Source organism: Lonchura striata, chromosome 1 (genome assembly GCF_046129695.1).
Source record: "Lonchura striata isolate bLonStr1 chromosome 1, bLonStr1.mat, whole genome shotgun sequence".
Lineage (NCBI taxonomy): Eukaryota > Metazoa > Chordata > Aves > Passeriformes > Estrildidae > Lonchura > Lonchura striata.
This window is the reverse complement of record NC_134603.1, coordinates 24,057,123-24,070,840: the sequence shown is the minus strand read 5'-3', so window position 1 is coordinate 24,070,840 and position 13,718 is coordinate 24,057,123. Positions and strand designations below refer to the sequence as shown.

At 44.4% G+C, this 13,718-nt stretch overlaps 1 protein-coding gene across 1 annotated transcript in view; it reads left to right on the top strand.

The window, feature by feature from the left end:
- Nucleotides 1-11,292: 11,292 nt before the first annotated feature.
- DPY19L4 (dpy-19 like 4) overlaps nucleotides 11,293-13,718 on the top strand; it is a 32,064-nt gene continuing 29,638 nt past the window's right edge. The window contains exon 1 of the mRNA XM_021543221.3: nucleotides 11,293-11,425. Coding sequence (XP_021398896.2) covers nucleotides 11,293-11,425 — 133 coding nt within the window. The remainder of the gene's footprint in view (nucleotides 11,426-13,718) is intronic.

Here is a 13,718-nt window from a genome sequence, read left to right as displayed (position 1 = left end):
GCACAAAGGAACCTCTGTTCTCTTTATCAGTTCTGCTTCCTGACTCCTGTATACCTTTCCTTTTCCACATTAAAACAATCTCACTACCTTCATAGAAAGCCATCTGCCACTTCTACCCCAGGCCCTGACTGTGATTGCTGTTGTTCCTTTACTCACGTGGCAGTCTGGCTTTCAGAACTGACAGCACAGCAGGAGCCTCCCATGCCCAACAAACCTCTCAGCCAGGCATTGGCCTAGAAGGCACGAGCGTAACATAATGGGGATAAATTTGTTTTTGTGGTTTCAAGTCTTTCCAAGTTTCTATCTAATCATGGAGGTTGGGAATTTGCTTGCATTTTTTTTAAACAGAATGCAAATCAGAAGTATAGCTGACATTATTCACCAGGCACGTGACTTCTGGAATGTGAGTTGAAAGCAAAACATAAAATGAATATAATGCTTTAGAAGTCAAGAGAAGCAGAACCACTGCAAAGAATAATTTGTGGATTACTTTTATTGTGTTACACAATAAATAATTAATAAAAGTAAATAAATTCTGAGATCACATAGCAAATAATGATTGTGACAGATAATCTACACTGTAAAAAGTTCTAGGTTTGGTCAAGATTTTAAAATATAAACTAGTTTTCTGAGAAAAAAAATTTATATACATACACTTTAAAAGCTGTTTAACTCTGCTGTACTATGTGGAGTAAATAAAAATCAAGCTCTGTATTTACATACACTGAATGTGCACAGTAATGTGTTTTGAGAGTTAACAATGCATGAAGGGTGCTCAGGGTAGAGGTGGAAGCTTGGCCTCTTGTTGCTGAAAACTTCTGAGATGCAAAGGGAGTCATGCAGATTTAACCTGAAAGCTTTTTCTGGGGTTTGCCGGTTTGTTGTGTAAAAATATAATTTTTTTTAAAAGTTTTATAGAAAGCAAAGTGAGAGAAAGGTTTCAAGTGAAACAAATACCAGCTTAAAGAAAATTAATACTACAATTTAATTAATTTGCATTTATTTGCCTTCTATATTAAATATACTGTAATAAAATAAATATCTTAAAAATAAATTACTGAGAAGATGTTCATAGAAGCTTTGTGAACTTCTTCATCAATAACATAGAAGACAATCTATGCTATATAATTTCCTTTGTTCCCTGTGTTCGCCCTATATATCCTTGACCATTAATCTGTGCTTCCTGGTGTTAAGTCTTTTTCTGTCTTTCTAAGCCCCGTAGTTGTGCTCCTCAGGCACAATTCATGTGGTTCCTCACACCTTTCCCAGCCGGCTCTCAGAATGGGTGAAAGGCCCCCAGGAGACTCCTCTCTCTCTCCATTTGCTCAGCTGGAGCAGGGATGATGAGCTGGAGCTGCACACAGGCACTCCTCTCAAGACAGGAGAGAGGACCTACCCTCCTCCCAGTAACTCTCATTTCCTGGTTTTCCCAGGATTAAACAGTGCTGAACTGTTTGGCTCCAGAGGAAAAAGGAGGAAACAGAACAACAAAGGAGAAATCTGATTCCAATGGGAGCCTTTGATGAAAAGCATTTAGGCAGAGCTTTAAAAGGGAGGCAGAAATACTCACTTGTGTCTCACCTCAAGTGACACACATCAATAAAGCAGTGCAAAAGTGAAGGGATCTGCTGACTTTCAGAGAGAGCTTCCATGGGAAACACATTTTCTGATTTGGCTCAGGTATGTCAGGAGTCATTAAATCAGGAAATTATGAAACTGAAGGCCAGTGCTATTGGGAATCAGAAGGGAGCACAAAAAGTAATGAATTCTGTACTGATCAATTTCATAAAAAATAGTGGCAGTTTGAGAGCTGACAAGCAATCAAACAAGATCAAACTTTTCCCACAATGGCTGGCATCAGATGGGGCATGGTGTTTGCTAGGTGGGGAAGGCTGCCCTGCCCTTCTCCACCAGGAACATGTTTGTGGACAAATATATTAATTCAAGGTCCCAAATGACTTCAGTATTTCAGGCCACTAGCCTGATCCTCAACTCCTATTCAAGCTTTGTTTATCAATGCTAACAACCTATTTCGCAAGGCAAGCCTTTATTTTGGCTGACATACTGTATTCCCAAAGGCTGATGTAACATGGGTCACAAATGTCTGGTGACAAATCTCTTCCATCCTCTCTAATTTCCATGTGAAATCAACTTGCATGTGTCCCAGATTACATACAGCCAAGCAAGGAGTCAGTGTCTTGGCACAAGCACGTTTAAATCCCCCAGGAGCAAGGAAGGAGAAACAAAGATTCATTACAGTAATAAAGTTTCAGCCTTCTAGGGATGAGGTCAAACGAGAGCAGCAGAGCACTGGCTAACAGGAGAGCAGATCTTATGTACACAGGAGCTATCAATAAGCCTTCTGACACGTGTTTGTTGAGGGAAAATATCCACATTATCATTGAACATTTCATAGGGCAAGAAATGTTCATTAGACAGTGTTGCATGAGTAGGATTTTTTTTCCTGTCTAAATTTGCCTTCTTAGCTTATTTACCTTTGAACCTGGTCAGCAGGTAGTAAGTTCTGTCAATCTGTATGTTCAGCCCAATGGAAAAATGCTGTATTATTTTGATACTTAACAATTTTGTATTTACTGAGAATCCTTTCTTTGTAATGATGGAAATTCAGTGTTTAGGGTAGGAACTGTTCACTGGAATCAGTGTGGAAACTGCAAAGGTGCACACCGGAATACTGCCCACTTCTTTAGAGGCAATGAAAATGTGTATTCTCCTTAATACACTACCACATTTTAGTATGGTTTTTATATAAAAGCTGCTGCTGAAAATGACAAAGCAAACTGAAAAGTACCACTAATATCTAGGTTGCAACATGTTGCCAGAACATTCCTGAGGAACAGGAGCCTCCTGGGAGCAGTGTAGGTGGCATTCACCCACTTTGGAGCCCCAATGTTTATACCAAATTGCATTTCCTTGCCACTGCGCATGCCAGAGCCTGTCTTAATTTAGACTCTGCTCTCATAAGACCCTGAACTCCCTCCACTTCTCCCTATTGCAGGCACAAGCAGCAGACAGAATCTCCCAGAACTGGTCTCAAAAGCCTCTTTCCCCTTGACTCAATTCAGCAGAATTTCATGACATATACATTAACTGGAATTTAATTTAGTACTTCTCCAAATGCCAACTGCAAAAACAGGGCTGAGGAGGAGGAGGGAAGAAAACTCCACAGGCAAGTGTGATACCCACAGGCCAATAGTTCCATTAACCTTTCCAGGAAATGGCAGGCACTCTTGTTTTCTAGCAGTCTATCAGTTTTCTCCCTATTTATACATGTACTCTTTGCCTAGGTCATAAGGTGTCTAAATGAAAACTTATTGTAGGGACTGGCTAGAGATTTGCAATTCTGCACATCTGGAAGACATGACCCTAAAAGAATGTCCATTCCTTGAACTAATGAAAATTTAAACTCTAGCATAAAAGAAATTGTTTCAGGATAAAATTTACTGACATTTGGAATTAATACCATCAATGCTTGGGTTTGTTTTATAGGTAAATCCTATCTACAAAATAGACTGGAGAAGTTTCAGTGATATTTGTGGGACTGATTGAATTCAGTGAAGCCACACTGGAGGCTTACAGCAATTAATTACACCCTCCTAAGTATATTGCAGAGAATGGTTATATGATAGCTGCCTCTCAGGGTCCCTGATGTCAATGGGATGGATAGTACAATAGTCTCTCTCAAGATCCAGAATTTTTTCTGTGAATGAAACAAGTTAGTCCATGACCGAGCAATTCACGTAACCTCCTCCTCTGGGAGCGAATCCAGGTTTCTCCCTCTGTCACTTTGTGTTTCATTCAGTCATCTCTGCCAAATCCACAGAGTTCAAAGACTAAGCATAAATTTTCTGTCAATTCCTGTCCAAGTCCTAGCTGCTGATGTCCTGACTCACTGAAGAGGAAGATATTATCTACCTTTGTCAACAAACATAGTTCTTCTTGCAATTCCTAGGGCAGGACCAACTCTTCACCTGTAAGGTCAGAGTTACATAAAGCTGGGAAGGATATTTAACAAATTACTCTAACATGATGTACACAGGAAAAAACAGCACAGCCAGCTAAAGCCAACCACAAAGCCTGGTTTCCTCAGATTCTCCCATCACAAAAACAGAAACATTTGGCACTTTCACTAGTACTGTGCACCAACATGTTGACTCTTTGCTCATCTGAACTGTACATAAATTAATTTCTCCAAGAGTTTCTTAATGATAGCTCTTGTATCTACCTACTGTCCAGGTTGTCTGTTTTATATGTGCAGTTTGCACTTGCATTAACTCAAAACAATGCAGATTTACAAGGAAGAAAAGAATCTGCTGCTGTTTTGAGAGTTACAGAATACTCTGAGGTTGAGTGGACTTAAGAGTCCAACTCTTTAGTAAATGACCCATCGGGGGGGGATTGAACCCATAACCTTGGTTATTGTACCATGCTCTAACCAGCTGAACTAATGTCAGAAAGATAACTGTATTCTGATCAAATGTCAAATTTAGACAGCTTTTGCTTGAGCAAAGCCATCATTTTCCTTCCCTCCCTCTACCTGCCAATGCATATTTCTTCTTGTGTAAGTATTGCAATAAGGTGTTACAGTAACAGTCATGATAACACTGGTTATATGACTAATAATAATGATCTTAAACTAATACAATGCCTTTCTTCTGGGGATCACACTGTGCTTTAAAATCACCAATGCTGGCATCTCCTCTGGAGCTTCCATCTGAGTGGAAGAAGATCAGATCCCTGCCTAGCCAGCTCCTCTCAGAGCATTGCTCCTTTGTGGATTGCTCTCAATCTAAGAAATAAGGTTGCATCCAGAGCTGAACAAGTTAACAAGCTAGAGGGGGCACCTGAAGTGGTACAGTGACATCTGCTAAGAGCTGAGCACAAATTTTCTGATTTCTACACTCAACTCAAGGTTTGACCAATTCGATGCATAACAGACGGTGGGACAGCTCAAGAAGAAATATGCAACTGCAAAAATGAGCCCAAGGAGAGTGACATAAAGGGAAGGAGGGGGATACTTCACATGGAAGAGGAACAAAAGAGTCAAATCATGGTTTGTATGCTTAGATTTGTTGCCCCAACTGATAAAAATGCATCTATCAAGAAGAGGAAGAATTAGTCTGCAAACAAGCTAGTGATATTCTAGTAACTCTGTGAGATTTGACAAGTGGAGTAAATCATTCCACTTCTTCAGACAACCTGGTTTTATCACTGGATCTATCTCTCATCTTCATTAATTACTACTGAAATTGCAGGCAGCAATCCATTTACCATAGAACAAGGAGGAAACTGAGTATTCAAAGTATGACGAATCAGTGCTTTAACTAGCCAAAACATGGCAGGCAAAGCTTGCTGCCGTCACTGGTGATTCCCCAAGAAAAGCATTTATGTAACTGTACAGTTATACATAATTATACAGTGACAGGCATCCTGCTTACACACCAGGTCTTTTTGTTCTCTGCATTTTTCATAGTGCCCCATGTCTCATAAAAGCAGTTATACAGGCTGATACAGGTAAAATTAATCATTTAAAAGGGGGCATTCAACTCAAACAACTCCAGGTTTGGAAAGCATCAGCTCTGGAAATGAAGTCAAAGCCTGGCAATGCTGGCTGGGGTTGAAGAAAAGCCCAGGAAACAGAACTGCCCTTCCTAGAGGAATCACACTTCTCTGTAACAAATGGCCAGGCTTATGTTTCCTCCTCGGAAAATTACAGCTGGGATTATCAGAGCTGCTTCAGAGTCAAGAATCTGCATCCTAGATGGAAGTTGCACCCTACTGCCAAGTATAGTCCCATTCACTTTTTCTGCTGTCTAGGAAATCCTAGCAGACAAGCAGTAGCTTGGTAAAAGCTAATCTGCCTGGTTGGAGCATGTTTTGCCTGTGCTGGAGTCGTTTCTACTCACTCCAGTGAAAAGCAGCACCAGCTGCAGCGGGCTGCTTCAGCCCAAGATGTTTTAATAATGGTAGATGCACCTTTTGACAAGGGATCTCATGTTTGCTTAGTGTTTGGGCTATGACTTGTATTACTGATTTATAATCTTCAAGTATCAGACCAAATTGCTTTCCTGTTGGAAACCCATCAAAAGCAGTGATATCGCCCTTTCTTCTGCCAGCTGTAACATGGTCAGACAAGAATGTGGGGCTAAGACTGCTGGTTGCTATGTTGGGATAGGAGATGTGCCTGACTAGTGTATTTAGTAAGACATTAAGACACACTAAAGATCATATTGCTCCACTTCTCTGAAAAATACTTATATAAAAAAGGCCAGCACAATATTCTGAAAGCAATTTCCTAGATGTAATCAGTCATTCCTGCTGATGTCAGTACCAGGAATGGGGTTTCAGTGACTCCAGTCATGCTAGGCCTGCCCTTCAGGGACAACACAGTGCCTGAAAAAAGACCTGAATTCTGGGGCTTGCTTTGCACCAGCTGAAGTGTTTGCTAAGCCCTCATCATAAGCATCTGTGTGATGACACCAACTCTGTCATCACTCAAAGGGTGTTACCACTGGAAGCTGGGGAATGTGCTGTTCCTGGTCAAGCAGCTGATGAATGGTGAGGCTGCTGCATGGGGAGGCAAGGGATGAGGCTCCCTTTCCATGTTGGCAGGGCAGGTTGTGTGTGGACCAGAACCTTCAACCTCAGAAATACTGCCCAAACAGCTGGGCACCAGACACAAAAGAGCCTCCAGACTCTGAAATCTGCAGGGGATGTTTAAAAAACCAAATGGTATCAAACCCAGGAAGAGGGAGAAAGGGGAAATACAGCTTTGACTACTCAGAGAAAACAAGCATAGCTCTGATCCAGTAGAAATCACAATGAAATCAAAGATGTGGGCAGCAAGGGTTGTCGTCATTAGCAATAAAAAAAACCAAATTGCAGATTAGTAAGAGCTGACCAATATACTAGGTGGCAAAGTATGAGTCAAAGCAAGTGCAGAGCTGTGAGTCATCCACCTCAAAGGGCTTTATCCTTGGATAAAAGTCAAAGAGACAGCTCAAGGAGAAAAAAGAGTGTAGGAAAGGACAGAGACAATAGCAGAGCAGTGCCTCCTCACAGAGCAGAGGCCACGTGGAAGTTATGCTCCCTTACTGTTATTTCTGGCCAGGTACAAAATACCCTCCATGTTTCACAAATACAGGGGTCAGCCTCCTGCTCTGGGGAACTTCACCTGCAGCACAAACAAGAACTAGAGCAAGAGCAGAAGGAGGGAAGTGGTACAGAAAGCAAGTCACATCACTAAGGGCGTGTGTTTGTGTGTGTGTGTTTAAATAAACAAGTATTTATCTATATTTTTCTCCTGTTGTCCATTTACCATGACTTTACTACTGATACAGTGCTCTGCAGGAGCAGTACAGCAATTAGTCAGCTGACATGGCTTAGTCTTACAAAGTAAGATGAAAAGCAATAAACTACATTACAGGTCAGATAAAGGCAACTGTGATAAGGATCAATCTATCTAAGAGGGTGGAAACACAAAGAAGGAACTCTTTCAGGTGGGATGGAGAGGGACAATAAAGGATGGAGATGATGTGATGATGAGAAGGACGTAAAAGAGAAAGCGTACAGGATGATAGGCTGTCGAGCATCACACACATCTAAACACAGGGTAACATGAGTTAGTTCTAGATTATATGGAAGCACAAGAAGTGACAAAAAGAAGCAAAGAAAATGAATATGCAGGATCTGATGCTGCTTCAAGGACAGAAAATACAAGAGGCAAGGTAGAACGAACAGGAAGATGGTCATGGCACTCACATTTGTAGTGTCTTCCATCTGTGGAGGAGCGCTGTTTAAAGAAATTCCAAAGGCCTCAGGAGAAATCAAAACACAGATTTACCACCACAGGATTGAAGCTAAGAAAGAAGCGAACCAAAGCATGTTTCCATGCCCCCAGCTCAGTTTCAGAGTGTAAATCTAAATCAGCTCCCTTGATTTAATGTGTATTTTCCATGTTTTGCAATACAGCAGATGACAATAGAACCTGGCTCACTTATATCCTAGGCAAGGCAGGCATGAACTGAAGCAATAAAAACCTCTGGAAGCTGTACTGAAATAAGATAGGGAAAAAATTGAATAAGTGGAAAAAAAATCCCAAAGGTTCTATGTATTTTGAGTAACTTAATTTTCTTAGGACTTCTTAGGTCCAGTTTTAAGTAATGCTTCCACATTATCATTATCCCTCAATATCCCCTCACTTCTTTCCTTGCAGTCCCCGTATCAGGGGGGAGAGCACACCTTTCCAACTTTAAGCAAAATTTTGGTCCCACACTTTTGTAGGCACTACATTTTTACACTTTGATAGAAGATATACAGATCTGTGGAGGGAAGAATCTGAAAGAAATAAAATAAGCAAAATCTCTGGATACTGACAATCCAGAACCATAAGTTAGCAGCCTGAAAATTAACCCTACAAAAGGCTGGAATTAGGAGAATGGGTAAAAATATCCATAAAATATCCACAGTTGTTACCTGATTATTGAAACATCAAAGTTATTTTTAGGCATGGGATCTTTAATATACAAAAATATAAGCTGGTTTGTTTACAAAATAAACAACCACATATATTTTTAAATTTTGTGTAATGATAAACATACCCAGTATTAATGCATTATACTAAGGTCTGTGTCTGTCTTCTGTCAACAATCTCTAAAGGAGAGAAAAAATTATTGTTAAACTGGAAAGCATCAGTACCATAAACTTGTAAATAAAAAGAAAAATTGTGTCTGCAGGGCTTAGAAAAAATATGTAAACAGAGAACAAATGCCACCATGCAGATACATGATGCACGTTTGTACAAAGAAAGCTTGGAAAAAGAACATCCCTGTATTTATTCATTGTAATGTATTACAGCACAATGTTTAGGCCACATAATAACCTGTCAAATGAAATAACTTTCATATAATATTAGTTACAGAAAGCATTTTGGAAGATTGAAATGCAACAGTAATAATATTTTCAACATTACCTTTACAATCATTTCAGCATATTCATTCTGGGAGAAAGAAACTTGCATGTAAAATTATTTTTGGTTCTCCCACATTCAAATGTACAAATTTTTTCCTTAGGAAAAAAGGAAAATTTAGTCAGCAGGCTGGATTTTTCACTTCTCTGCTAACTATGCATGTAAATAACTTGATATGCATTTATTATTTTACTGAAATCAAGATGTGGGATGACCCATATTGGAGCATCAGAAGAAAACTGAAGTTGCACAATAAATGCAACAAGGTACACTATAAAACAGCAGGTACAAAGGGTTAAGAAAAAACATATAGAGCACAACTGAATAATTGTTTATTTTATGTCTGTCTATGTACCGATGGTCTGAGCACAAATATTTAAGACAATTACTGCTCTTTTCATTGCAATGATTATGGTTGCTTATTCCAGTAACTTTAAAAAACCCTACTCTAACGAACAAACAAAAAGCCCCAGATCGCGCACAATGCATTAGAAATGCAATGGATAATTTGTGGATCATTAAAAACATAAGCAACTCTTTTCACTATCTAATAAATCAACAACTGCAGAAGTATTTTAGATTTTATTAAAAAATCTAGGAAACTTATAAATCTCATTTTACATTCCAACAGGATGCACATATTGGTTAGTTTTTCCTTGCAGCTGCCAGACAAGCAGTCAGTTTTCCAGCAGCTGCTCGGCCACTGGCCTGACTGCAGGAGACAAGCAGCCTCCAAGGGGCAATTCCCATCAACCTCTTCCATAGAAGAGTTACCAGTTCTGTAATCACAGAATCAATTAGGTTTGAAAAGGCCTCCGAGATCATTGAGACCGATGTCTGAACGAACACCACCATGTCAACAAGACCCTGGCACAAAGTGCGCGTCCAGTCTTTCCTTAAACACCTCCAGGAACGGTGACTCCACCACCTCCCTGGGCAGCCCGTTCTAATGTCTAATCAGCTTTTTCTGAAGTGAAAAACTCCCTCCAGATGTCCAACCTAAACCTTCTCTGGCACAGCCTGAGGCCATCCTCTCCCGTCCTATCTCTGGCTGCCTGGGAAAGGACGCTCCCCTGGCTACAACCTCCTTTCAGGATCGCAGAGAGCGACGAGGTCACCCCCGAGCCCCTCCTGCCCGAGCTCCGGGAAGGCGCCGGTGCCTCTGGAGCGGGGCTGGCCGGAGGGAGCGGCGCGAAGGGCCCGGGAGGCGCCGCTCCGGGGCGGGCTCGGCGGCGCGGAGCTCCCGCAGGGAGCCCCGGCACCGCCCGGTGCGCCCCGCAGCCTCCGCCGTGCCCGCTGCATTCGCACTGCTCGGGCACAGTCACACTGCCCGGGTACATTCGCACTGCTCGGGCACAGTCACACTGCCCCCTGCATTCGCACTGCTCGGGTACAGTCACACTGCCCCGCTACATTCGCACTGCTCGGGCACAGTCACACTGCTCGGGCACAGTCACACTGCCCCGCTACATTCGCACTGCTCGGGCACAGTCACAGTGCCCTGGTACATTCGCACTGCTCGGGTACAGTCACACTGCCCCGCTACATTCGCACTGCTCGGGCACAGTCACACTGCCCCGGTACGCCCGCTGTGCTCCGGTACATTCGCACTGCTCGGGTACAGTCACACTGCCCCGCTACATTCGCACTGCTCGGGCACAGTCACGCTGCCCCGGTACGCCCGCTGTGCCCCGCTACATTCGCACTGCCCCCGTACAGTCGCAGTGCCCCGGTACATTCGCCGTGCCCCGTACAGTCGCCGTGCCCCCGTACTGTCGCCTGCCCCAGTACATTCGCCGTGCCCCGTACATTCGCAGTGCCCCGGAACAGTGGCAGTGTCCCGGTACAGTCGCCGTGCCCCGGTATATTCGCCGTGCCCCGGTACATTCGCCGTGCCCCGTACATTCGCAGTGCCCCGGAACAGTGGCAGTGTCCCGGTACAGTCGCCGTGCCCCGCTACATTCGCCATGCCCCCGTACAATCGCCGTGCCCTCGTACAGTCGCCGTGCCCCGCTACATTCGCCATGCCCCCGTACAATCGCCATGCCCCAGTACATTCGCCGTGCCCCGTACACTCGCCGCGGCCCCGTACACTCGCCGTGGCCCCGTACAGTCGCCGTGCCCCCGTACATTCGCCGTGCCCCCGTACATTCGCCGTGCCCCCGTATATTCGCCGTGCCCCGTACAGTCGCCTGCCCCGGTGCGCCGCCGCTCGGCCCCGGCCGCCCCCCGCGCTCCGCAGCCGCAGTTCCGGCGCCGGGAGGAAGCGCGGGCCGGGCCGCGCCGCGCCGCGCCGCTCGCCGGGGATGCGGGAGCACTCCCGCCCCCGCGGCCGGCGGGAGGCGGGCGGCGGCGCGGGCGGGGCGGACGCGTCGCCCCGCGGAGAGCGGCGGGGGGAGCCGGCGGCGGGCAGCGCGCTCAGGCCGGCGATGGAGGAAGGTGAGGGGCGGCTGCTCAGGCCGCGGGGCCGGAGCCGGGCGCAGGCGGTCGGGGCCGGGCCGCTGGCTCGGGCCGCGGCGGGGCCGCCCCCCGCGGTTTGTGCCGGGGCCGCGCCGGGGCCGCCGCGCACGGACGGTGTGAAACGCCGGCCTGCAGGACACGGCCGCCCGGGCCCGGCCCGGCCCAGGGCAGCCTGTCCTTTGCAGCCCCAAGCGGGAGCCCGGGTCCGGTCTCCAGGGGACGTGGGCTCTTTTTGTCTTCCCTCGCCTGGCATTGTCCATGGGCAGAGCGTCCGGGGCAGCATCTGTGGGCTCTGGGGATGCCTCTGTGAGTGCGCTTTCTCTTTGGAGTCCTTCCGTTTGTTTTAGTCAGTCTTCTTTCTCGTTTCATTAAGCATTAGAGAGCATCCAAAAGAGGGATACGAAGGCGGTGAAGGGCCTTGAGGGAAGGCGGTATGAGGAGCGGCTGAAGTCACTTGGTTTATTCAGCCTGGAAAAGACTGATGGAGACCTTCAGCTTGCTCAGGAAAAGGAGAGGAGGAGCAGATACTGATGCAGATCCTCTGTGCTGACGAGTGACAGGACCCGAGGGAATGGCCTGAAACTGCGGATGGAAGGGTTTAGGCTGGTAATTAGGAAGAGGTTCTTTACCCAAAGGTTGGTTGGGCACTGGAACAGGCTCCCAAGGGAAGTGGACGAAGCACTAAGCCTGAGAGAGTTCAAGAAGCTCTTTGACAGTGCTCTCAGGCACATGGTGTGATTATTGAGGTGTTGTGTGCAGGGTCAAGAACTTGACTTGGATCATCCCTGCAGGTACCTTCCAACTCAGCATATTCTGAGATTCTGTTTCACTTTTAGCCCCTGCACAAGCATTTTTTCTCCATGTTTTTTCAGTGCAAACCCCTGTTATAATGGGTACAAGATGGTGTTTCATTTTCTTGGAAAAATCAGCAGAAACAAAACTGTTAATGGTACCCAGAAAAATGCAGGAGCAAAACAAGCATATGCAAATCTGTCCCATGGCATATTCCAGTCTCCCAGCTGTTCTCAGCAGGGGTACTTTCTGAGTTGCACATGGTTTCTGTATGTTTAGGAGTCTCCAGTTGCTTGTCCTCCACAATTGTGTCAGTATTGTTATGAATCTGTGCAAACTCTTGGTTTACAGAACAACATTCTTTGGGTAGGAGTGTTCTGTGTGAAGATGATGTGCAATGAGCTGGTTCTTTTTAGCCTGACTCACTAGGTTTGTTTGAGAAGTTCTTGTATTAGAAAAGGTGAATCACTGCTCTCTATTCAGTGTGTTTGTGCACTTCACTAACTTGTAGACGTCTGGCATGTTTCTTTTGGTCATCCTCTTTTCTAGACTGAGGCATCTTCAATTTGTTTCCTTGTTCCTTGTATGGAAGCCATTGCACTACTTAAATCACCTTCATGGCCCTTCTCTGAATGTTCCCAGCTCTATCTTAGATGAGAAAACAAAAATTACAGACAGTACTGAATTAGTAGGTGAAAAGTAGATGAGTATAGTGGGACGAAGTAGGATTGACTTATGTTTTTCTGCAGTAGAAACACAAAAATAAGTGGAATGCATGTTTTCTGAACAAGAACTTGTTTCCGTTGGGGACTTACAGGGAACTGAAAAGCAGATGAAAAAATATGTGCTGGATACAGAGTTACTAGAGGCTGTGTCATCAGTTCAAAAATCTAGATAATTCTTAGTTGTTACCTTGTTTGACCTTTATATCACTCTGAAGGATTCATTGAAGTGAAAACAGCATTTTTCTTGTTTGCAGCAGCAGCTATAAACAGAAGTAATACACTCACATATTTTTGTGTTATTGCTTTGGGGCAGAATATTGAGCAGTCTTCAAAACTGAGGTGAAGATCTTTTGCTGAACGAGATGTTGTTTCAGAAGTAGAATTTTAAACTGTTACTTCTTTGGGAGCTTCCTATTACTGCTGTTAATAAGTTTGTTAACTTCTGCTATGGGTCATGTCCCTGCCAGAGAAGCAAAGGCCTTTTCCTCCAGTGTTCTCAATGCTGTTGCTTTGGTCATAACTAGAATGACAGGGACACTCAGTTGTCCTTCCGAGCACGTATCTGCCCACTTTTGTGATCTAAGGTTTTCTTCTGCTGTGTTTTATATTGCATGGTACAAATAACTGCAGTGCACTTGGTGTTTGCATTGCTGATAAACTTCTCATATACATGTCATTAAGAGATGCTGGTATACATTTCATTTTGGATTGACACGATGATAATTGTGATACTGAACATGATAAACCTTGTGTTG